This window comes from Glycine max, chromosome 2 (assembly GCF_000004515.6).
Source record: "Glycine max cultivar Williams 82 chromosome 2, Glycine_max_v4.0, whole genome shotgun sequence".
Classification (NCBI taxonomy): Eukaryota; Viridiplantae; Streptophyta; class Magnoliopsida; order Fabales; family Fabaceae; genus Glycine; species Glycine max.
The window spans coordinates 4,572,582-4,595,177 of NC_016089.4; the positions used below are offsets into that span (position 1 = coordinate 4,572,582).

General features: G+C 32.9%; 3 protein-coding genes and 1 long non-coding RNA gene across 10 annotated transcripts; 2 read left to right on the top strand and 2 right to left on the bottom strand.

Moving 5' to 3' along the window:
• The first annotated feature begins 1,181 nt into the window (after window positions 1-1,181).
• LOC100785935 (probable serine protease EDA2) lies at window positions 1,182-3,217 on the top strand. The gene is given in 7 exon segments (XM_014771269.1): window positions 1,182-1,226; window positions 1,427-1,609; window positions 1,737-1,853; window positions 1,990-2,015; window positions 2,102-2,201; window positions 2,976-3,132; window positions 3,135-3,217. Coding segments are annotated over 7 exon segments (711 nt in total).
• A 1,632-nt stretch (window positions 3,218-4,849) lies between these two features.
• Window positions 4,850-8,060, bottom strand: LOC100803419 (protein CHAPERONE-LIKE PROTEIN OF POR1, chloroplastic). Of its 5 annotated transcripts, none has more exons than XM_006574623.4 (5): window positions 7,967-8,060; window positions 6,740-6,914; window positions 6,535-6,635; window positions 5,436-5,880; window positions 4,850-5,223 (listed from the first exon to the last, which is right to left on the bottom strand). In XM_006574623.4, exons 2-5 carry the CDS (start codon window positions 6,880-6,882, stop codon window positions 5,067-5,069), a joined length of 846 nt encoding a protein of 281 aa, XP_006574686.1. In that variant the 5' UTR covers window positions 6,883-6,914; window positions 7,967-8,060; the 3' UTR covers window positions 4,850-5,066. The 5 variants fall into 5 exon arrangements, with proteins under 5 accessions (XP_006574686.1, XP_006574687.1, XP_003520271.1 ...); XM_006574624.4 differs by having other exon boundaries at window positions 6,740-6,910; window positions 7,850-8,060; XM_003520223.4 differs by having other exon boundaries at window positions 7,850-8,060.
• Window positions 8,061-9,450: 1,390 nt separating this feature from the next.
• LOC100804479 (transmembrane and coiled-coil domain-containing protein 4) lies at window positions 9,451-16,179 on the top strand. Of its 3 annotated transcripts, none has more exons than XM_041010914.1 (15): window positions 9,451-9,914; window positions 9,995-10,076; window positions 10,855-11,349; window positions 11,626-11,794; window positions 11,906-12,058; window positions 12,697-12,794; window positions 12,984-13,075; window positions 13,318-13,388; window positions 13,484-13,619; window positions 14,482-14,541; window positions 14,626-14,708; window positions 14,936-15,012; window positions 15,111-15,181; window positions 15,702-15,762; window positions 15,905-16,179. In XM_041010914.1, exons 1-15 carry the CDS (start codon window positions 9,646-9,648, stop codon window positions 16,031-16,033), a joined length of 2,046 nt encoding a protein of 681 aa, XP_040866848.1. In that variant the 5' UTR covers window positions 9,451-9,645; the 3' UTR covers window positions 16,034-16,179. The 3 variants fall into 3 exon arrangements, 2 of the variants coding, with proteins under 2 accessions (XP_040866848.1, XP_003520272.1); XM_003520224.5 differs by having other exon boundaries at window positions 9,453-9,914; window positions 15,705-15,762; XR_005889157.1 differs by lacking the exons at window positions 15,702-15,762; window positions 15,905-16,179 and having other exon boundaries at window positions 9,452-9,914; window positions 14,626-14,712; window positions 15,111-15,154.
• On the bottom strand, window positions 15,823-21,118 carry LOC102663188 (uncharacterized). Its single transcript, XR_413057.4, has 5 exons — window positions 20,730-21,118; window positions 20,452-20,549; window positions 20,166-20,225; window positions 18,685-18,740; window positions 15,823-16,097 (listed from the first exon to the last, which is right to left on the bottom strand). It is a non-coding gene; the product is annotated as an uncharacterized lncRNA (long non-coding RNA).
• Between the last annotated feature and the right edge of the window lie 1,478 nt (window positions 21,119-22,596).

The window sequence follows — 22,596 nt, forward strand, 5'->3', positions numbered from 1 at the left end:
ATATGAGCATTCTAAAATTTAACATAAAATTCATAAAATAATGGTCACATAATTTTATTAAAAGTATAGTAATAGTTTTTATTACACTGAGCAAACAATATAATTTTAACAAATATAAAAAAAACATATTACAGTTTTCATTTAATTTACCTATTTGTTACGTACCGTCAATCACCAACAAAATGCAAGTCTTAAATTAAAATTTACGTATAATTTTTGTTTTTTTTTACTAATATACTAAATTTAAGTTTTAATTCTTGTATAAAAGTTTTGGTCTTTGTTTCTTATACCAAAAAAGAGAACACTTTCAATTGCACATTATGTCTATTATATGTTAATAAGTCACGGCGTAAAATTTATTTAACATCAATTTATGAATGTATCACATAAAAAAGTGCTAACAATTAAAATGATGATATTTTCTAATCATATATCACATTTTAATTTCAACATATAAAAGGATACATTTTAATTTTAATATATAAAAGGATACATGTAACATGATTTTAATCCATTTATTGCTCAGCCTTGGACCTAGGTCATCGCCCCTTCAACCTAGACGCAAGGTCGACCTTGATTGTTGAACACTATTAATAATAACAAGTGAGTTGAGTCACATTTGAAACTACTAGGCTAATGAGGCAATTGCCTTGAGCCCTAATTATTTTGGCGTAATTTTTTTCCACACTTCTTTAATAAATTATTTATAATTAATTTAAAGGAATAAGTGATAAATTTATTATAATATGACAATCATTTACTACTATTTTTTTACTAGTAAGATTATACAGTCTTGAGATATGAATATAAGTATAGCTATAAATCATTTAAGTGTAATTTTATTATTTGTTTTAAGAAAATTATTTTACATACTCTACTTTTCCCCTCCTTAAAGAAAAGCTATTGACATTAGTATAGAGTTTACATTTTTTGAATGAATATATGATTTATATATAAAATATATTTTGTTGAAAACATTTTGTTTATCTTTTGTCAGCCAAAAAACATTGTGCTGGTGATAAAGAGACTCGAGTGTATGCTGCATGCCTATACATGTTGGGCTTATTGTTGTTAGATTAGCTTAGGATAACATGTAACAGGATTTAAGTTCTATAGTATTTGATCCTTGATCCAATCCCAAAATGTGTGTAAATGAGGCTTAGTTTTAGAAAACTGAGAAAATGAGGCTTAATCTAACATTCAGATATAGATTAAGGTCAGCAATGGTCAGTGGCATTGAGATATTTGTCAAATGATGTTTTATGTTACTCAATTTACGTTACTTTCATCTATTTAAAACTTGTTCAATTGCATTACATGCAGTATAAGAAAGATATCTTTGCGAATCCATTCTTGCATATGGTGTTTATTGGATTGTCGGCTTCCTTCCCATTTTATTTGACTTTTTGGTGTCATTTTTATGTAGGACTCCATAAATGCAAAGCTTAATAGAACAAAAATTGAAAACCCCTGGTTCATTTTTAGTGATTTGTATTCTGGAGCACCCAGTGCATGGTTCCGTCTTAAGTTTCCCCATTTAACATGTGGAAGTCTGGCTAGTTCTGCAGTTGTTCTTGCTGTTTATAACTACACAGAATTTGATCAGCAGGTGAAGATAGTTTTTTTATTCATGATCATCTTTTGTTTCTTTAGCCTAAGGCTATAAAGTTTTCAAAGTTCCCTCTTATTTAATTTCCATCAAATTTTAAATCCTCTGTTTTATTTTTCACGTGCAGATTGGTGAGTCGGCAGGTCCTGAATGTAAAGAAGCGCTGCAAGAAATTACTCAACTCATTGAACACAAACTTGCAACCAGTGGAAAGGAACTAAAGGCCTCTTTTGATGCAGCTAATGTATGCTCTGTTCCTTTGTTACTCTTTCCTTGCAAAAGTATATTATAGTTTACCCCGGATCATGAATTATGTTGTTCACTAGACTTCCTAGTTTGATTGTCATGTTGCATGCTGACTTTTTCCCTCGGTTTTGTAGCTTGAAATAGATGGAGACTTTTTTATATGCTGCTGCTATAGGAGTGTTATGATTTTCGGTGCTTTTGTTATTAATTGCAATTACTTGTATTCAAATGCATTTTGCCGTCTTCTCTTTTTCTGGATCCTTGAATGTTACAGTTTCAATATGGAAATCCAGATAAAGTATGCAAGCCTCTTGTTGAAGCAAAGAAGGCTGGAGAGGACTTGGTGGTATGCTTTTCAACTTAGTTCCTTTTCCAGAATATTATGAAACTGCTCAATGTTTTTTTTTTGTGGCGGGAGATTTAATATAACTTTTGAACCACATCTGATCCCCCCCCCCCCCCCCCCCCTCACTATTTTTGCAAAGGCATAGTTTATGTATTTCTTTTTTTCCTTTTGACACTCTAAATTATAGTTTATAGTCATAAAAGATTCTTGGTCATATTATACAACTCAGTCAAGATTTGTTGTATCCTCAGATTGCATAAAAGGTAGGGAGTAATGTCTCAAATTTGAATATGATGTACACTATATTGTGTGATTCTTGGTTTATTCTGATGTATGCCACTTTTATCTGAAATATTGCCAAACAACATATCAACTAGTTTTCTCCAACTACTTTGTAATGGGCTAATGGCCACGCTAGCTCATGTATTCACCCCCTTAACCATGATCTTCACAACTTAACATGGAATTTGGTATTTTGTCATATATCAATATTCTATATTTTGAGAGTCTTAGCACATATTGAAAGAATTTTTTCTCTGTTTTTTTCTTTTGTCATTTGTGTCCTTCTTAAGTAATATGCACAGATATAGTCTTGGCACAATGGTAAGGTTGTGTACATCTATTTTACATTCATTTGTTAGAGGGCAAGCCTTGGCACAATGGTAAGGTTGTGTACATCTACCCTCTCCTAATTTCACTAAGTGGGACCCTTCTGAATGGAGTCTGTGGTTTGTTTCATACATCTGATAGGAAACTATATAATTTGACATGCAGAATGCTTATGCCAAATATGTCAAAGAGTACTACATTGGAACTTTTGGTGTTGATGTAAAGACTTATGATCAGAAGTACTTGATAAGAAATGCTATGAGTGAGGACAATTCTGCTCGATTATGGTGGTTTCAAGTTTGCACTGAAGTTGCATACTTTCAGTGGCTCCCTCAAATGATAGTATTCGCTCCTCAAAAGTTGACACAAAGCAAGTTCTTATCCAAACAAACTTCATCTCCTCATAGTGAGTTGCCAGTTACTTTTTATCAATTTAATCAATAACATTCGTTATCCTTGTCTTGTCATTTCTGTGGTGGATGTATCTGAACTATATTTCTCTAAAATCCAGAATGGATTGTTTATTTGATGGCTATCTAGGACAAATGAGTAGCTCATTTCCAATCTAAGTTACATTAAGTTATGTGTATTTTCCTATTCGTAGTTGCTTGACGTTGGTAGCATGATCTTAGGCTACAGCTCAAACATATCTAGTACTATTCTTTGGTTTGTTTACCTAATAAAAAGGGGGAAAAGAAGACTTCTGAATCATGTAACACATCGTAGAAAAATATATTGTTCAGCCTTGGTTGTGTAATGCTAGCAATACTGTTATTTTTTGGTTCACTGGAATGCTGCTTAATTGCTATTAAACATTTCAGTACCTTCCTACATTGTCAAATGTTACAATTGTGGCAACTGTTCCGAGGATGTCTTCAATCTCCTTTCTCCATTGAAGGTATGCACAAGTCATCATCTTAACGGCACACTCCAAGTCTCTAACGGCAGGGACTAAAACCTTAATGAAATAAAACTTTAAGGACCTTTAACCAGTCAAATATTTGTTTAGGGACTAAAGATCAATCTAAGAAAGTTCAAGACTAAAAACTTAGTTAATTTTACGTGTTATTTTAGATAAATTAAGTTTAGTTTATATTATCATCCATGTTGTTCTAAAATATATTATTTGGAAATTATTTTAGATTTCTAATCAATGTTATTGTTAAACAAATAATGATTATTCTAAATATATATTTTCTTATAATTTTTATAATTATTATTGAAAACATTTACATCTTTATATTATAATCATGGGTCGCACAATGCACAAGTCACTATATTAGTAATTAGTAATAATTATAAAAAGGGAGCAAGAAATAAATTATATGATATCATGATCAACGTTAAGTTGTTGTCATGCTACACATATCAACCAACATTCTAATTTGTGGATTTTGTTTTCAGGTAATGCGAAAAACTGCACCTCTCCTGATGCAGTTCACAAAGTATGGCAAAAGATTTTAGATCATATATATGGACTTGTGGTTATCTGAGTGCCTGGACACAGGCAACAGTTTTACATGATTAATTATATATGTTGTGAATGATGTACTATAATTCTGCATGAGTTTACTATTTACTAGGAGAAATGTCTAATTTAATTGATTGAGAAGGTGCGCAAATTGTTGTAAATCTTATATCTGTCTTCAATTCTTATAGATAAAAAAAGAATTCCAAAATAGTACTAGAAGCTTAAGTTTGACTTTTTAAAAAAAAATGAGTTATTTAAGTTTGGCTTATTTATTTACATAAATCTAACTAGATGAGCTTAACTTACTGAAGAAAATATAGCTTGAGCTTGACTTATTAAAAAAAATAAGTTTGAAAATCACATGTTAAGTTTATTTATAACATAATTAATTACGGTTTTATGAATTTTTTCTTATAATTTTTTTTTGAAACGGATATGTTTAATAATTCTAAAAATTACATTAGGTCACAACTAACTCGAATCAAGTTACATAGACTCATTTAAGGAGACAGATCTCTTTGAAACGGATATATGTAAAATTTGAAAGCCAAAACTTTCATATCCAAACTGAACAAAAAACACATTCATTTCCGCTTCTAAAACATTCCAGTACGTTTGCTAATTCAAATATTTAATCTAAAAAGACAAAACAACTGTTAATTCAACAAAATAATGTATGTCATTTTTTTTCTCCTTTAAGCTATAATTTGACATCTAAACAAGGTCGGCCATAAAATTTCGTGAACTTCTTCTGCAAAAACTGGTCTTCGGCTTTAAAACCCTCTTCACCTAAGATAGGTCGATGAAACCCATAATAGAACATATGTTATCAGTGATGAGATCACTTCAAATGCCCTTGGTCCCTTAAGTATGGTAATAGGAGGAATTACTGACACCATCAAGAAGGTTCCCAACAGCCACGAAATACCAAATGCTCCAACCCTGCAACAAAGCATCATGTCATATAAGTAAAAGCCTAAAGAAAAAAACCACTAATGCAACAAATTCTAAAGAAAGGGCACAATGATAATATGATATTAACATCCGAATGTAACACCATGGGAATGTGATGCTTTTAAATGAAAAATAACAAATCACGATCTAACACTATATATTCTAAACATATTTGAAAGAATAAGACGCATTGTATGTACCCATATAGCGAAGCTCGTATGTTGCTCTTCAGCCGTTCATGGATAAAATATATTGTGGCGATCAGAGATATTGCTACCTGAAGAGTTGGCCCTTCTTCAGTTGGAAAGAGGACAGTCAAAACTCCAAGTACCAAGAATGCTATTGAAGTTTTTATAATGAATTTTGTAGATGGAGTTTGAAATCTGCCTCTGACAGCCTGCACAAATTTGGATTGATTGACTTCCCTCATTTTTTTCTTAATGTCAATTTTTGGGTTTTTCCGTTCATAGAACTTTTGCATGATTATTTTGTCATGTGCTGACTCAATAGCATCCACACTTGGCTTGTGTCCTGCATATTTTTGAATCAGGAAGTTCCTTGCTCCTTGAATTTCATCTTCAGAAGCTTCCTTGCTTATTCCAAGTCGTTTATATGGGTCCCTCACATTAATTCTTGGAAAAACAGCTGCATATGCAGCAAAGGATCAGCAAAATGATAAAGCAAGCGATAATATATTAATGGTTTTATATAAGAGATTCAAGTATCATATGCATTAGGTGGAAAATAATCAATAGAGGAATGAATCATTCTGAATGCATTAAAATGGAACCCACTAAAACATGCAAGTAAATATATTTCACAGTTTTCTACAAGGGAAATAGGCATTCTGGGCAAACATCAAACCATAATTTTGTACCCCAAAATCAAAAGGCTGAAAAACAGTTTCCTCTTCAATCTCCAACAGTCAGGCCACCTAGCTTCCAAGCTGGTAAGGTATCACTCCATTTTTATCACATTCTAGTTCTGGTTCTCAGAAACACCAAGAACTATGAATGATGCGCTTAAATAAATGTAAAAGGATAATGACTTCAACTCAACAAATCAATAAATAAAGGCGAAAGAAAATTCCTAGCCTATCATTCAGGAGAAGACCAAACATCTACAATTATCACATGATCATTTTCCATTTTAGTTTTATTTTACCAACTTTTGCTTCAGGAAAAAGCACCATCAACCTAGTACCTAATATACTAGTTTTACATGATCGATGCCCTAGCAATGAAATTTTCCATATCAAGAAATCATAAGAATTGAGCTTCTTCAAGAAAGAAAAGTTACCAGCAGAATCATTTGACATATCACCATATGAAGCATCCATGGCACTTTTGACCAACTGAAGTTGTCTATTGCATTTTAATATAGGAGACAAAAAACTCGTTCTGTAAAGAGACAAGGCGAGGATAAAGAATTGTTCATCCATTCAACTTCGCACAAACCTTACATCAAGTTCCAAGTTCAGGAGGTAACAATCAATATCATATACCTTTCCACTTGACGAAATGCTATCCCTTGTTTATTTCTCCCAGCCACAGAGAAGGCCATAACCCGGGCATGGCGTGATCCCATGGGATGAAAAGGTAGCTGTGGACATCTTGTGGGACAACCACTCAACCCAGATGCAGTCATTATAGCCAAAATCCTCTGGCAATATGACCTACCTATTTACACTTTGTGAGAAATTGAGATTACAACTTGATGTTTCACAGTCAAAAGAAGAAAGAAAAATAGAAGAAAAGAAAACCAACAACGGCCCAAGACTCTAGCATCAGATATAAAAAGACAAGTAGGACAATTATCATGCATTACAAATACAAACCAATTGATATCATCATATAATTAACCCATTAATTCTTAGATTCCAAAATTTGGTCTCTAAACCTTCCGATTCCATACATAACCAATTTTCTTCTTTACTCGTGGATATGTAGATCCATGTTAATTGTTCTTAGAGTGTAGGTTACGACTAACTTAACCTCACAAAACCGGCTTGTAAGGTGAGGGTTGTCCCCCCTATTATATCCACTGTTTTGGTAGTTGACGTGGGATCTCCAACAATTGTCATGACTAGAAAACTTTTCTTGAATTGTCTCATTATCTACAATGCAACTTCATCACTAGCAAGGTAACTGCATACCTAGTATCAAATCACTAAAAGATAAGATTTTTTTTCACCAATTACTACCATAGGCCAGATCTTCCTAGAGTCATATACTGTTATTAAGTTGCAACCTGAGATTTAAAATTGCGGCCAACCACAATTGGGGCTGCATTTGACTTCACTTTTTTTCGCAATTTCAGCGAACACAAGCGCAATTGAAAACCTCCACAACCCCGAGTTCATCATAACAATAAAGATAATTATAAAAAGGAGCAGCAAAGACGTGAGGCACTGTAAGAACTAAGAACTAAGAAGAGAAAATGACAATATATCGACGCAATTGGGCACAAGCTAGAACTTTGTAAGAATCATTCAAAAAAGAAACAACAAGCATTAAATAGTATTATACTACAGAGGAATTAAACTAATCAGACACAATATAGAACTATTGTATATACAGAAATTGAATCTCAGAGAAGTTGATAGGTGGGATACCAGTGAAAGGTGTAAAAAAAGGAAAGGGGAGAAAAAGTGTTTCAGAGGGAGATGGGTAGCTTGAGGTTTGACATGTGAGAGGGAGGGTGTGAACAGCGGATAGCAATAAGAGTGTACCGAGCGAGAAGAAGGGGCTTAGGCGGACACCAAAACCTAGCTGCTCCACCCGATTTTATGAATGACTAATAAGGACAAAATCATTTCATTTGCCATCTCATCTCATGCCCTTTTTTTTTATTTTATATACTTGTTCACCGTTTTTTTGGAATTTAGAATTTCTCCCATATGAAAGTTCACACTTGATTGTTATGTTTTTTTTTCTTTTCTTTTCATGGGAAAAAAAATAGAGTTGAGGCTAGGGTGAATCATCTATTGTGTAGTTCATGAAATCATATCTTGAATTACTTATTAGAATTTGTTATTTTGACCTGTAAAATGTAATTTTGTATTTATTGTTTAGTCCTTATAACTTTCAATGTTTACACCAATTGTTTTAGTGCTTTATTTTTGTGAATGTTTAGATGAAATTCAACTAGTTTTTTTTTTTTTTTCAAAATTTTGATTGTGGTGTTCATTCTCACAATGTGCAATGATGAAGATGGTAAGGGCAATTGCCATTGTGAGGTTGTCATGCAAAAGGCGAAGATCTTGATGATGGTATAAGTAAAGGCACAACAACTCCACTAGGGTGCACAGTGAAGGCAAGAGAGTGAGAGAAAAAGGGTAATTTGGTAATTTAAACAGATCATTATTACTGTCATATTAATATTTCCTTAATTGTTTGCCAAAATACTATTATTTATGGAAACTCACGTGACCCCGCATGGGAGTTCATTTCTGATTATCCGAATCCATTCTATCTTCTCCACATGCAATGCATTATTCGTACAGTGCAATTTCGTATCACTAACAAACTCCATAACGCACACAAGGGGAAAATGCATTGCATATTTAATCATGTGAGTGCTTGAATATTATTTAGCGATTATATTTTTATACATATACTTTACAGTTTAATAGATATACATTTTTGATATATTGTTATATTTTAAGTAATCAAATTTCATTTTTATATCTTTTAAAGTAAGATTTTTCAAAGTAAATAAACTTATAATATATAATAATTTAAATTGGATAACATTATTAAAAAAATTGTATTATCAATGCGTATATTATTTAAGGATGATATATATTTAAAAATGTAAAAAAAAAAAACACACAAAAACAATATTACTCTAAACTGATTAGCTCCAGCTGCCACGGTACTGTACACATGTCAGCTTACAACAGCAAAATAGTGTCATAATAACAGTATTACACTGCAAGAATTTATTATACCAAAGCGTAAATAATACAAAGGATCATATTCAGATAAAAAATCGCCTAATTTATTTAATTTATTGGCACAATTAAAATCTTAAATAAGAATAAGAAATGCCATAAACCCAATTTTAATTTTACCTATGAATATATATATATATATATATATATATATATCTTAAAACACTATATTTATGCGGCATTGATACGTAGTCACCCATGGCATGGCCCAACCAGGAATGCACTTTTGTCCGCAGTGATAAAAAAAACAAAATTCTGAAAATCTCCGGTGCGCCATGTAATCCTCCACGGCCTACTTTTAAAAAATGCAAACATATTAAAGCCCGTTTCGTAATTCGTATCGCTTTCGGCCTTTCAAAGAAGTAACCAAGCACGCACACGTTACCAAATTTCAATTCCCCCTCAAACCGAAACCACGATCCCTAAGAAGAAAACGACAACTCATCGTCTTTCCAATGGCGGCACCTCCTCCTCCTCCTCCTCCTACTACGCCGTCGTTTTTGTCGCCGACGCAGAGGTACGCCGCGGCCGCATTGTTCGGCCTGGCTCTTCACGAGGCCCACCTCAACCAAACCAGCCCATTTCCGTTACCCGCTTCGGAGGACTCGCTCTCAGTTTCGGAACAACGAACCAGTAACAGTAGCAGCTCCGGCAGCGACTCCGTTTCCGATGACCCGGATCTCTGGGTCCACAGCAATTCGGGTCTGCTCCGCCCCGTTTTCAAGTACGTCTTGTTTATACCTAATTGATGTGAAATCCGGTTAGTTAATTTGGATCTCTGAATCAAAATCCGAATCTGTACAGATTTCTAGATATTGATTCCGCTGCGTGGTCTGGACTGGAGGAAACCGCTGGTTCTTCTTCCGCTACGCATCATGTGGGACCCGTATGTGTCACTACTTATTCTTTCCTCACTCGTATAAAACTTACGCATTAGTGTTTTTATTTATTTATTAATTATAATTCGGTTTAATTATTAATTTTGGTAAATGGCCACTTTTTGGATTGTAAGACTGTTACAATTTAGTTTTGAAAGAACACAATTACAACTCAGCGTCAAATTGGTCCTAAACTTTACAGCTTAGTGACAAAATGGTCCGCAAAAACTTAACGGCAACATAATTGTTGCACTTTACACAGTGAGGGACTACATTAAATCAAAATTTTCGTTCTTTCGGGGCTAAATTGTCACGGCATTAAAAGTGATAATTTACCCTTATAAATTTGGTCCATATGCACTTCACTGTTTTGACCCTGTACTGAAAATTTATAAGTTTTTAGTTCCTGGATACGTAAATTTAATGCATTTTGGTCTCTGCTATTGACACTGTTGCTAATGTGTTAAGACCAAACAAAATTTTTTGGGTGGTGTAGAACTGTCTGAAGTTTCTTCCACGATAGAAAATTTCTGGAGGTTTTACACTACTAGAAAAAATTTAGTAGTGGTGTTTCAGCGACTGAAGTTTAAGGAGTTAGAAGATAACTGACAACAGGAATCAAAATTCCAAATACCTTAAATTAGCTCGTCTAAGGACTAAAACTTACAATTTTTAAATATAGGGTCAAAATAGTAAAGTGCAGATTAGTATAGAGACCAAATGAGTAATTAAAGCTTATAATTCTAATATATCTCTTAATGAGAACAATGCATGTTAATGTTACAGTTCTTGAGATTACTTTCACAAGAATTGGACGATGGTTCTTCTCAAAGGTTAGATCAAGAACGTGCTTTGTCAAGTGCGGTTGATGGTATAGCACTTGACATGCAGAGAAAATCCGAGTCTTCTGAGTGTAAAAGAGAGAAGCTTCGTGAATATGAGCATCAATGTCGTGAGAAGATTTCAATTGATGATGTTCAGCCTCATTGTGAAAAGGTGGATGCACATTTGGAAGTTCAGAAGGAGACGGATGCTGCTCCTTTACTTGACTGTAAAGAGACGCAGCAGGGATCTGTTGATTGGAAAATTGATGAGAGACCGATTGAGGAAGTAATGATGCTGAGTGATCAGAGGAAGGTGACAGTTCTGTATGAACTTCTGTCTGGTTGTCTATCAAATTTAGGTGAAGATATTGGGCGGAGAAGGAAGGGCTATGATGCTCGACATCGTGTGGCTCTGCGGTTGCTGGCAACATGGCTTGATGTCAAGTGGACAAAAATGGTTTGTATGATGAATCTTGTAGTCTGGAACTTTATGTGATTGACTCATTGGTAAATAACTTGTCATATGTTGGAGATCATGAGATATGAGTGCCATGGTTTATGCTGGATTGTCGTGAACATTGCCTTCATTTCTAAGCTACTTGAATTAGAGTTGAATGTGATTGTAAATGTTTGTATGTTATAAGCTATGTTTTTGCATTGCAAATTAATAAAAATATCTCGTATTTACTGGTCCGATATCTTCTAAGGATGAAGATGGATATTGGCTTTGTAGGAGGCCATTGAGACCATGGTTGCTTGTTCTGCGATGGCTTTTCTTAAAGGGCAAGAATCAAAGAACGAAGAAACTCAATCAAAAGACAGCAAGTGGGTTAAATTGAAGCGTGGTGGTATAATTGGTGCTGCTGCATTAACTGGGGGAGCTTTGTTGGCTATTACTGGTGGTATGGATTGGAGACCTTGTTGTCTTTTCTAACTGTATTGTGGAATATATAATTTTCAGATGAATAAATTTTTACTGAATAGAATTGTTTTTTATTTTAACCTTTCAACAGGGTTAGCTGCACCAGCCATTGCTGCAGGTCTTGGTGCATTAGCTCCAACTTTGGGTACTCTGATCCCTGTAATTGGTGCAAGTGGATTTGCTGCGGCTGCTGGTGCTGCAGGAACTGTTGCTGGCTCTGTTGCTGTTGCTGCATCATTTGGAGGTTTATATTTGCCTATAATATATGTGATTGAAATTGCTAGAATTCACTCATGCCATGTTACTGTAGCTTCTTTCCCTCACTTTTTTAACTTTAGTGTGGAGTTCAAGCCTTAAGAATATTGTTAGAATCACTAGGTCATTGTTGACAAGTTCCCGTGTTATAGTTTTTATGTTCATCTTGAGGTTTAGAATATGTTCTCAATATGATATTTTCTATGTTGCATGCTGATGGAAAGGTTGGAAGGTGTTATCTGATTAAATATATTATGAAGGTTGTTGTATTGTTATTACCAATTTACATGCTTACACTAACTGCTTGAATAAGATACATTCATTCAGACTGAAATACAATCTTTAGTTGATCATCTTTTGATTGTTCAGAAGAGGATATGCCAAGGTTCCAGGAGAATTTGTGTTTACTTTAGGAAGTAACAGTTTACTAAGGGGAGGAGTGATGCAGGCTCATTAATATCTGATATCCTGATTTGTGACTACAGTACATTTGATTTCTTAACAGTACATGCTGGTTCTTAATTGTTATTGTGATAAAAGTTGCATCTGTTGGACAATTGACTCCTTGCATATTCCTTTTTTAAATTAAGAAATTTTTTATGTATCTCTTTGTTCTACTTTTGCCAGCTGCTGGAGCTGGACTTACTGGAAGCAAAATGGCTAGGAGAGTTGGGGGTGTTGATGAGTTTGAATTCAAGGCTATAGGAGAAAACCATAACCAAGGCGTAGGTTTTGATATCTTTCGCATCCCTGTTTTCTTGTGACATAGCTTGCTTAAATTGAGCTGTGAATTGTGATCTATGTTTTTGTGTGTGCATGTGTGAACTTTGTCTCGCCTTTCTTGTAGTATCAAATGATACTTCTGCACTTGGTTATTATTTCAAATTAGATTCTTGTTGAACTTCTTCTTGCAGAGGCTAGGGGTTGAGATCTTAGTCTCAGGATTTGTCTTTGAGAAGGAAGATTTTATAAGGCCATGGGAAGGACAGAATGACAACTTGGAGAGGTACAACAGTGAACATCTACCTTCAATAATACTAGTACCATTGGTCAAGGAAGGTGGTTTCACCTAGGAATTTTTTATGTTGATGCAACATGCTGATAGAAAACTACTGTTGCATTGAAATCAGCTTGTAATTTAGTTCAGTTTATCTTAACTTTAAAACCTGTGATGTTATTATTTTTATGATTGATGGTGATGATCCCTGCCAAAAAAATGACCTTTCACATGGTCTTGCCAAAAGTTAGGTATGCGCTGCAGTGGGAGTCCGAGAATCTGATTGCTGTGAGCACTGCAATTCAAGATTGGCTTACTTCAAGTAATTGATTTAGGCTATAACTTTCTGATAAAGCGAAGTTATTATTTTATAAGTAGTGCTGTGAATGATGTTCATATTGCTGTGACTTCAATCAGAACTTGCGATGGAGCTGATGAAACGAGGGGCAATGATGACTGTTTTGAGCTCACTCTTAACTGCATTGGCTTGGCCAGCTGCATTACTGGCAGCAACTGACTTTATAGACAGTAAATGGACAATTGCTATTAACAGGTGTATTTTGTCTCCTGATTGTGTCTAGAATAAAACATTTGCTTGGAAGTGGAGAAGAAGCTTCTGCTTGCTGGTGTTACTTAATATCATATATGCAATTCAAGGTGTTAGATGGTTAGAATATCAGTAATTTAAATAGTGTTATTGGGATAAGTTTGTACTAGTTGTCTAGTTGCACTACTATAGTGCTTGATCCTAGAATGTTATTATAAAATATAAATAGGTGTATCAGGTGAATTTTTAAAACAACACATCAGACAAGTGTTCAAATTTTCAGTTCAGGGTATTTGACTTGAATTAGAAGTCAGGGTGGGACTAATTTGAATTAATTTCATTTTCTGAGGGAATTCTCTTGTCATAAAACTATTAATTTACTTTAGAATCTTAGATTGTCAATTTTTTTTAAGAAAATCTAAGTTGTCCTTGAATTTAATTGATGGATATCTAAATTCAATCCATCTATATTTATTATTATTATTATTTTCTATTTTTATGGGATTAGAACTTGCCTCTCACTTTTCACCACTAAGAATCCTAAAATTTATTATTTGAAGATTGCATTGCTTTTTGATCATCATGTTCAAGTTTACTATGATTACGTTCTAATTTGGTAATTGTAAAAGTTATGTCTAGGAGTATTGATTTAATTGATCATTGATATTGAAGTTTATTAACATACAAAGCTGATGTCAAGGTGGTTTGGATTTGGCATTCCAAGGAGTATCTACCCCCGCCTTTTTCTTTATAAAAGGAGTATCTACTTTTTTTTTCCACCATCTCCATGAAAATTTTGTTATCAGCAGTTTCCTGTCTTTGTCTACTCTTAGATTAGATATACTTGCTGAGTTATCTTGATTTTTAGATCAAACAAAGCTGGTAAGTTGCTCGCTGAAGTATTGTTAAAAGGATTGCAGGGAAATAGGTATTTTACTAATGCCAGAATTTCTTTTACTTCAGCTTCAAGAAAATTGTAGATGATGTACTATTATTGGTCTGTGAATTTCAGGCCCGTGACACTTATAGGTTACTCACTTGGGGCAAGAGTTATTTTCAAGTGTCTACAGTATTTGGCTAAAACTGAAAACGGTGGTAGGTATTACCAGTTTCCTCTTTTTTTTCCTTTGGTTGTCCTTGATGTGTTTTGGTTATTTTACTCCATATTAAATCTTATCCTTTTTTGTTTTTTTTCCTGTTCTTTTATGTTTTTAACTGCAGTGATGGATGCATATAATTTAATGTCCCTTCTTTTCATGTTTATCCGTTGAATGAGACGTTACCATATTACTTTTAATGTCTGCCCTGCTTATTATTGACAGCTGAACTTGTAGAAAAAGTTGTACTTCTTGGAGCACCCATCCCAATCATGGATGAGAACTGGGAAGCAACTAGAAAGGTTTGTGGGGGATTTAATTTTACTCTTAATAGGTTTTTCTCATATTTTATTTATGAAAATGAATCTTTTCTAACTTCCTGGTATTCGGTATTCTGTAGATGGTAGCAGGAAGATTTGTGAATGCTTACTCGAGGACTGACTGGATGCTTGGAGTTGCCTTCCGTGCCAGGTATATGAAAACATAATTGTAAAATTTCTGCAAGTGTTAGATAATTTAAGTTTACTTGCACCAACACTAACAGGAACACTAACATCGCCTTAGAACCGTATTTTAAGTGGAAGTTGTAAGTATGGGCTGAAAACAGCATTTCTTGTGTTCATTAACACCATTTCATGTGTTCATCTGGAACCATATCTTTCATGGTTTGTTGTCAATTTTCACATTAAAGTTTAAACCTTTTTCGTATGTGGTAGTTGGCATTTGTCTCACCTAACATAACGTCACTATATGATAATTCTGAGGGGCCTGCCCTGTTCTTTTGTTGAAGAGAAAGCAGGGGAGGGATATATAAGGTGTTAGAGTCGCATATCATACAGAATTTTTCTACTTATTATATGTATAGCAAACCTGTGTAGAGTTATTATTTGGCATTTTCTTAGTAAAAATGTAAAACGATTTAATTTAAAAGATTTGTTTTAAATAGACAAAAAGTAAAAATTATTACTTAACATATTTGTTCATTTTTAAGCAGTTTACTCACGAAAGGATTAGCTGGAATCCAACCTGTCGATATTCCTGGGATCCAAAATGTAAGATGTTTCTTCATCCTCTTTAATAATGTATAACTATTTTTCCAAGTTGCAACCTTATTTTCAATAAACCGCAATGATATCATTCATAAATTATGAATATTTATGTTTAGTTGAATGAGTGTTTGTTTTTGTATTGCAGGTCGATGTGACAGAACACATCGAAGGCCATTCGTCTTATCTGTGGGCTACACAAAAGATCTTAGACCAACTTCAATTGGATACATACTATCCTGTATATAACTACATTTCTTGCATACAGATACAGTGACCTTTAATGGAGGTGTTCTGTTTCTCTGCTTACGTTCTTCTGCCAGCCGTTGAAGTGGTTGACCCTATTCAGAAATTATGTATGAAATATATTTGTTTATTACACTTTTTGTTTCAAATATAAAAATATATCAATATTTGTCAGCAGTACTATTTGTCAAGATAGAAAATAGGACGAAAATGTATGAAGCCATGATGTGTATCCATATATATTTTTTAAGTAAATCTCGATTTAAAATTTAAAAGGTATAAAATAAGATTTGAAGGAAAATAAACTTTTGGCATTTTTACGAAAACTGTTTCCAACTTGTACTTATTAGGATTTTTCTTAAATTAAATGTGTCTAGAAGAGCATTTCCAAAATTGATTTTTAATGAAATTAATTTTGTTTAAAATTGATTTTCAAGTGAAGAGATTAATGCTTAAAAGATATTTTTTTCCCTGTTGAAAGCAGGTTTGTTATAGAATTTAGTGTTATTTTTTTTTAACTCAACATTCTTTTTATACTCTAGTCAAATGGAGATTGAGTCTGAGTTAATTTTACTTAACAATAATTGAACACTAACTATTTTGTATAAAGTCAAATTTGATTGTGACCAGTATCCATTTTCATTGATACTAGCTTGATACCAAACACACTTTAATATTTTCGTATTATTTCTTTAGAAAAAGATATGTATGCATGTTAAAAATAACTTTATATTATTATCTATTAATAATAAATTTATTTATTTTATACTAATGACATGATTTGTGTACGAATGTTGTCTTTGTTCTCACGTGGCAATAGAAGATGCAGAAAAAAAAATGCAATATACTAATTATCTATGGTTAATTAAACTGGTTGTATCTGATGTTTAGACATTTGTTTTTCAAGCTGCATATGGTTAGGATAGATTTCAAGATCTTTAAATTAAATGGGCTCTATGTTGTTATGAAATTATTCATGTGTTTCTAGCAATGGTAGAATGCAAGGTTGTCAAACTTGAGACATTACGCAAATTGGTGGAGCTTTGGTGGAGCTTTTATAGACTCCGCTAGTAAACTCATAAGAGTTTACTTACTATGAATCAAAATTAATATTAAAAAACCTATTAATGGCTTATATGCATAACATAATACTCTTAACACATTCACCACTTCAACTCTGCAATAAGCAAAGTACTGAACCACAATAATATGTGCTAGAAAATTAGTACTACTACATAACATAAAACTACTTAATGGTCACATTATACATAAATTCATGAAAACATAAATTTCTAAAGTGAAAATATTTATAAAAAAGAGCCAATTTCTTGAAATCATTTGAGCCATTGTAAATTGTTACATTTATGTTGGCTTCAAAAATAATGCATGAGTAGCATAGAACACTGTAACTATGGGGCAAAAATTATATTTGATTTTGAACTCATCCACTTGCTTCTTGGCTCAAGTTTATGCAAGTTTTCATGAGTTTATCCTAGAAAGTTTGATAGTTAGTTAACTCATTGTACTTAGAATCATAAACTTGTAACTCAAGAGTTTGACGGTAGGATGTCTCAGGGAAATAATTGCAATCCTCATCGAGGTTTTTTTAATCTCGTTTAATAATGGGGTAACATAAGATTTATTTAGAAACTGAATGATTTACAAAAATATTTTTTCATTTTCTGTTTTCACTTTTAATTTCAAAGTGCTTCCTTATTTTAACTTTATTTATTTATTATTTTTGAAATATTTGTATAGGAAACAAAGAAAACATTGTTTTCAAATGGAAACGTGGGATTTTTGTGATTACAAGTGAAAACAGAAAACCTTATTGTGAGTTAAAATTGATTTTAAATGAAATTAATTTTGTTTAAAATTGATTTTCAAGTGAAGAGATTAATACTTGAATGATATTTTTTTCCTATTGAAAGCGAGTTTGTTATAGAATTTAGTGTTATTTTTTTTAACTCAACATTCTTTTTAAATTATAGTCAAATGGAGATTGAGTCTGAGTTAATTTTACCTAGCAATAATTAAACACTAACTATATTTTTTATAAAGTCAAATTTGATTGTAATCAATATCCATTTTCATTGCTACTAAGCTTGATACCAAACACACTTTAAATTCTTTAAAAATCTAACTAATATTTTTGTATTATTTCTTTAGAAAAAAAGATATGTATGCATGTATAAAAATAACTTTATATTATTATCTAATAATAATAAATTATCATATATGATAAATTTATTTATTTTATAATAATGACATGATTTGTGTACGAATGTTGTTTTTACCGTTAAAACACTATTTTTTATATATGACAAAGACAAAAACATTTCACTGATAAATTAAAATTAAGATATAAAATTTATTAATATAATGAATATAATTGACAGCATAGATCTCAAAGCTAAGAAAGAAAATCGAGGGAGCAATTGTTCAATTTATTCTTAATGCATAAGTAAGTACCTAAAATCTGAAATGTAAGCTGTAAAAAAAAGTGAATAATATTTTTCACCAAAAAGAACTCTAATAATTAATTGATTAATTATGTAAATGCAATGCATTTTTTTTTTTATTTGGAGAAATTGAATAATTGGTAAACCAAAGATAATTAATCATATATTTTTTATCAGTAAAATTAGAGAACACAAGGTAAATTTGCGACGTAACACTCACCAATTTTTGCAGTGGAAGAAAGGGCTAGTGAACCTCAACACAAAACATCACGCAACCTGTATTTAGGAGCTCATCAGATTTGATTTAATGACTAGTCACAACTCCACCACCACCGTTCATTTCACACTTCCCCAGGCCAATCAATCTTTTCATATTATTTTCCCTTTTTCATTCCCTCAACAGAAAAAAACAAACACCTGATTTTAAGGGTCGTTAATATGTTTGTATCTTCGCAGTATATAAGATACTGCATAATAATGAATAGAGCATGCAAAACCTTGATTCGAAATACTAACTGTTAGGAGGTGTGCCCTACCTCAAATAAAGCCTATCGCCTTCTTTTCAACGTTACCGTAACATTTCTCTTCGTGCGGATAGTAATACATCTTTGGGTTTTGTTGTTTGTTGTTCGATTTGTAGTTGACTTGCTGCGAAGGTTGATTTGAAAATCGTTGTGCGAGTTTTGAGGATTTGTTGGTTCGTGGAACTGAAAACAGCCGCGGTTCGGAGGCAAGTGTGTAGTTATCTTCAATCGCAGGTTTCGAAATCGAAAATGTCGTCATCGTTGTTTCAAAGAGTAATTTTCAATTCATTTCCTATTTCAGGGCAAGACATTTTTCTCAATTGGTGAAATCTAACGGCAAACACTTTTCCTCGTTGACACCTTAGTCCTTGTAATAATAATAATTTACACACATATTCCTTTCACTCTCATATGTTTGGATTTCGCTTCTATTTGCAATTATGAAGAAGAGTGAGTGATTTGTTTGTTTGATTTTGGACGTGTATAAGTTAGGAGAAGGAAAGGGAAAGGAGTGCTTTAAAGCAAGTCGAGGCAATAACCTCCGCCATAACTGAGTTTTTGATTGACGGAGATTATCGCCTCAACTTGCTTGGAGAACACTCCTTCCTCTCCCGGTTTCTCCTATACATGCCAACAATCAAATAAAACAAATCACTCACTTTTCATAAATAAAAGGGAAATTCAAACAAATGAGAGTGAAAGTAAATAAATAACAAGGAGGAAAAGGATATGTGTGTAATAAGGTGTCAACGAGGAAAAGTACTCTTTGAAACAACGACGAGTATGACGATACTTTCGATTTCGAAGCCCCGAAACCTTGCTTTCAATGAGAAAAAAATATCATTCAAGCATTAATCTCTTCACTTGAAAATCAATTTTAAACAAAATTAATTTCATTTAAAATCAATTTTACAAATGCTCTTCTAAACACACTTAATTTAAGAAAAATCCTAATAAATACAAGTTCAAATAAAAATGTTAAAAGTTTATTTTCCTTTAAATCTTATTTTATACCTTTTAAATTTTAAATTGAGAACCGGTTGGGCAGAAGAGACGTAAACAGAGAAACAGAACACCGCAATGCAAAAACAAGCACCCATTCTACTAAACATAAATATTCATAATTTATGAATGATATCAGTTATACATAATCAAAGAGGATGAAGGAACATCTTACATTTTCGAAATCCCAAGAATATCGACAGGTTGGATTCCAGCTAATCCTTTCGTGAGTAAACTGCTTAAAAATTAACAAATATGATGTTAAGTAATAAATTTTACTTTTTGTCTATTTAAAACAAATCTTTTAAATTAAGCATTCAGTCAGTCCTAGAATAAGCATTCACAAATCTTCCTGCTACCAGGAAGTTAGAAAAGATTCATTTTCAGAAACATAGATCACAGCTCAATTTAAGCAAGCTATGTCACAAGAAAACATGGATGTGAAAGATATCAAAACCTACGCCTTGGTTATGGTTTTCTCCTATGGCCTTGAATTCAAACTCATCAACACCCCCAACTCTCCTAGCCATTTTGCTTCCAGTAAGTCCAGCTCCAACAGCTGGCAAAAGTAGAACAAAAGAGATACATAAAAAATTTCTTAATTTAAAAAAGGAACATGCAAGGAGTCAATTGTCCATCTATTGGCCATAAAAACGGAATATGCAAAGGAATATGCAAAGAGATACATAAAAAATTTCTTAATTTATTCTTGAGAACAACAAACATACTGGGATGTTACCTGCCACCATTGGCCATCTAACCAATTTAACTGATTTCTTTTTTGCAAACAATGAATTCAGTGGCAAAATTCCACCATCCTTTGACAATTTAATTAACCTTCAAACACTTGATTTGTCAAGGAACTGAATTTCTGGTAGACTTCCCTCTCAACTTGCTAAACTACAGAGTTTGCAAACCTTAGACTTGTCATTCAACCCACTAGGACTAACCAAAGTACCTAAATGATTTTCCAAATTGAGAGTTTTTCAGTTAAAATTGGCTAACACAGGAATTGAAGGTCAACTTCCAAAGTGGCTTTCATATTCATCAGTGGCAACCCTTGACTTGTCAAGCAATGCATTAACGAGGAAATTGCCATGGTGGATTGGAAACATGACTCATCTTTCCTTCCTGAACTTGTCAAACAACGATTCATGAAGGAGTGTGAAAATATTTTTATTTTCAAAAGTCATTTTCCTCAGTCAATCTTCAAACTTCAAACCGTGCCATTATTGATACTTTCTGACTTTGAGCCACCCACGCTGTCACTAAAGTCTGAATGTAAGCCTTGTACGAATCACATTAAAATGGATTTTTAATAAAATGAAAGAAGGAACCTAGCATGGATCACTTTCATAAGTGGTCTATGATGCACAACTTTTAATGAATGTTAGATCCTTTCTATTCTTACCATTATATCATACATCATCCACACAAGATTATATTTCTCACTAAAAAATATAATTATTTTTTCCCAACTACCACTACCTCTCCAGTCCCTTCTCGCCATCACAACACCACTGTCTTTAGTGACCAACATAATACGTTGCCTCCGGGGGACCTAAATTTCTACGGTGAAATTTCGACAATGGTACAAAATCACCGTAATATGTTTAAACTCGATGATGATCCTAGAAAACATGATCCTTCGCTGCTCATGTTCAGCTTGTTGGGATTTCCCTTCTTAGAAATCTTACTTTGATAAAAAGAGAGAGATATTAAGCAAAAGTTAAATTTTATAATGTACAGTAGTAGAATCCAGGAAGTTGCTGGGGATGAACTCTGACCTTCAATCAAATTAATTGCCATTGAGAAATTAAATATTCTTTCTGATTCTACATAGAGGGAAAAAATTAACTCTTTTATATGTTTCATGTGTACTTAATATAGTGGGACAGTCAAGGTTTAGTATTTATGAATTGGCAGCCTGGAAGAAAGTCCATGATCCAGTGGAAAATGAAAATGATTAAAAGAAAAATCTGGTCTTGAAGTGATCCTAGTGTTTTTCAGTAAAATAAAATAGTCAAATCTGTAATGACAATTTTTCCCTCAAGTTCAAGTGTTCAGCAGTTCAAGACGTTTACATGAGAGATTGAGAGGCATTTCAAGGGAAAGAATGCAGAGATTGATTTTTAAACATTCTATCCGTATCTTGGATAAAAGCATATGTCATGTGAGCCTTAAACACCTATCAATGTTGTTGTCTTAAACACTTTTTCTAGCTCAGAAAATTACTAATGAGATTTTTTACCTTCATACATTGTCCACACACACACATATATATATATGTGTGTGTGGGGGGGGGGGGGGGAGCGCCTTATGCAAGGTTTTATCAATTATATTGTTTTCCTTTTCAAATCAAATATATTATGGGAGTTTGTTACTGGAAAACTCCTACTAATAAAAATTATTGGCTTATCATAAAAAATTTCTCCCTTCTCTCACTTTTCTGTTGTTTCTTTACCGTTTCGTTTTGTACTATGACTTAAGATAATCAATTTATAGAATTAAGCCAAAAGATAATTTTTTCCTATTAAATTTATGTTTATTATTATTTTTCAATACAATGTAATATTGGTTGTGGTCTTATGATTATTGACTGTTTA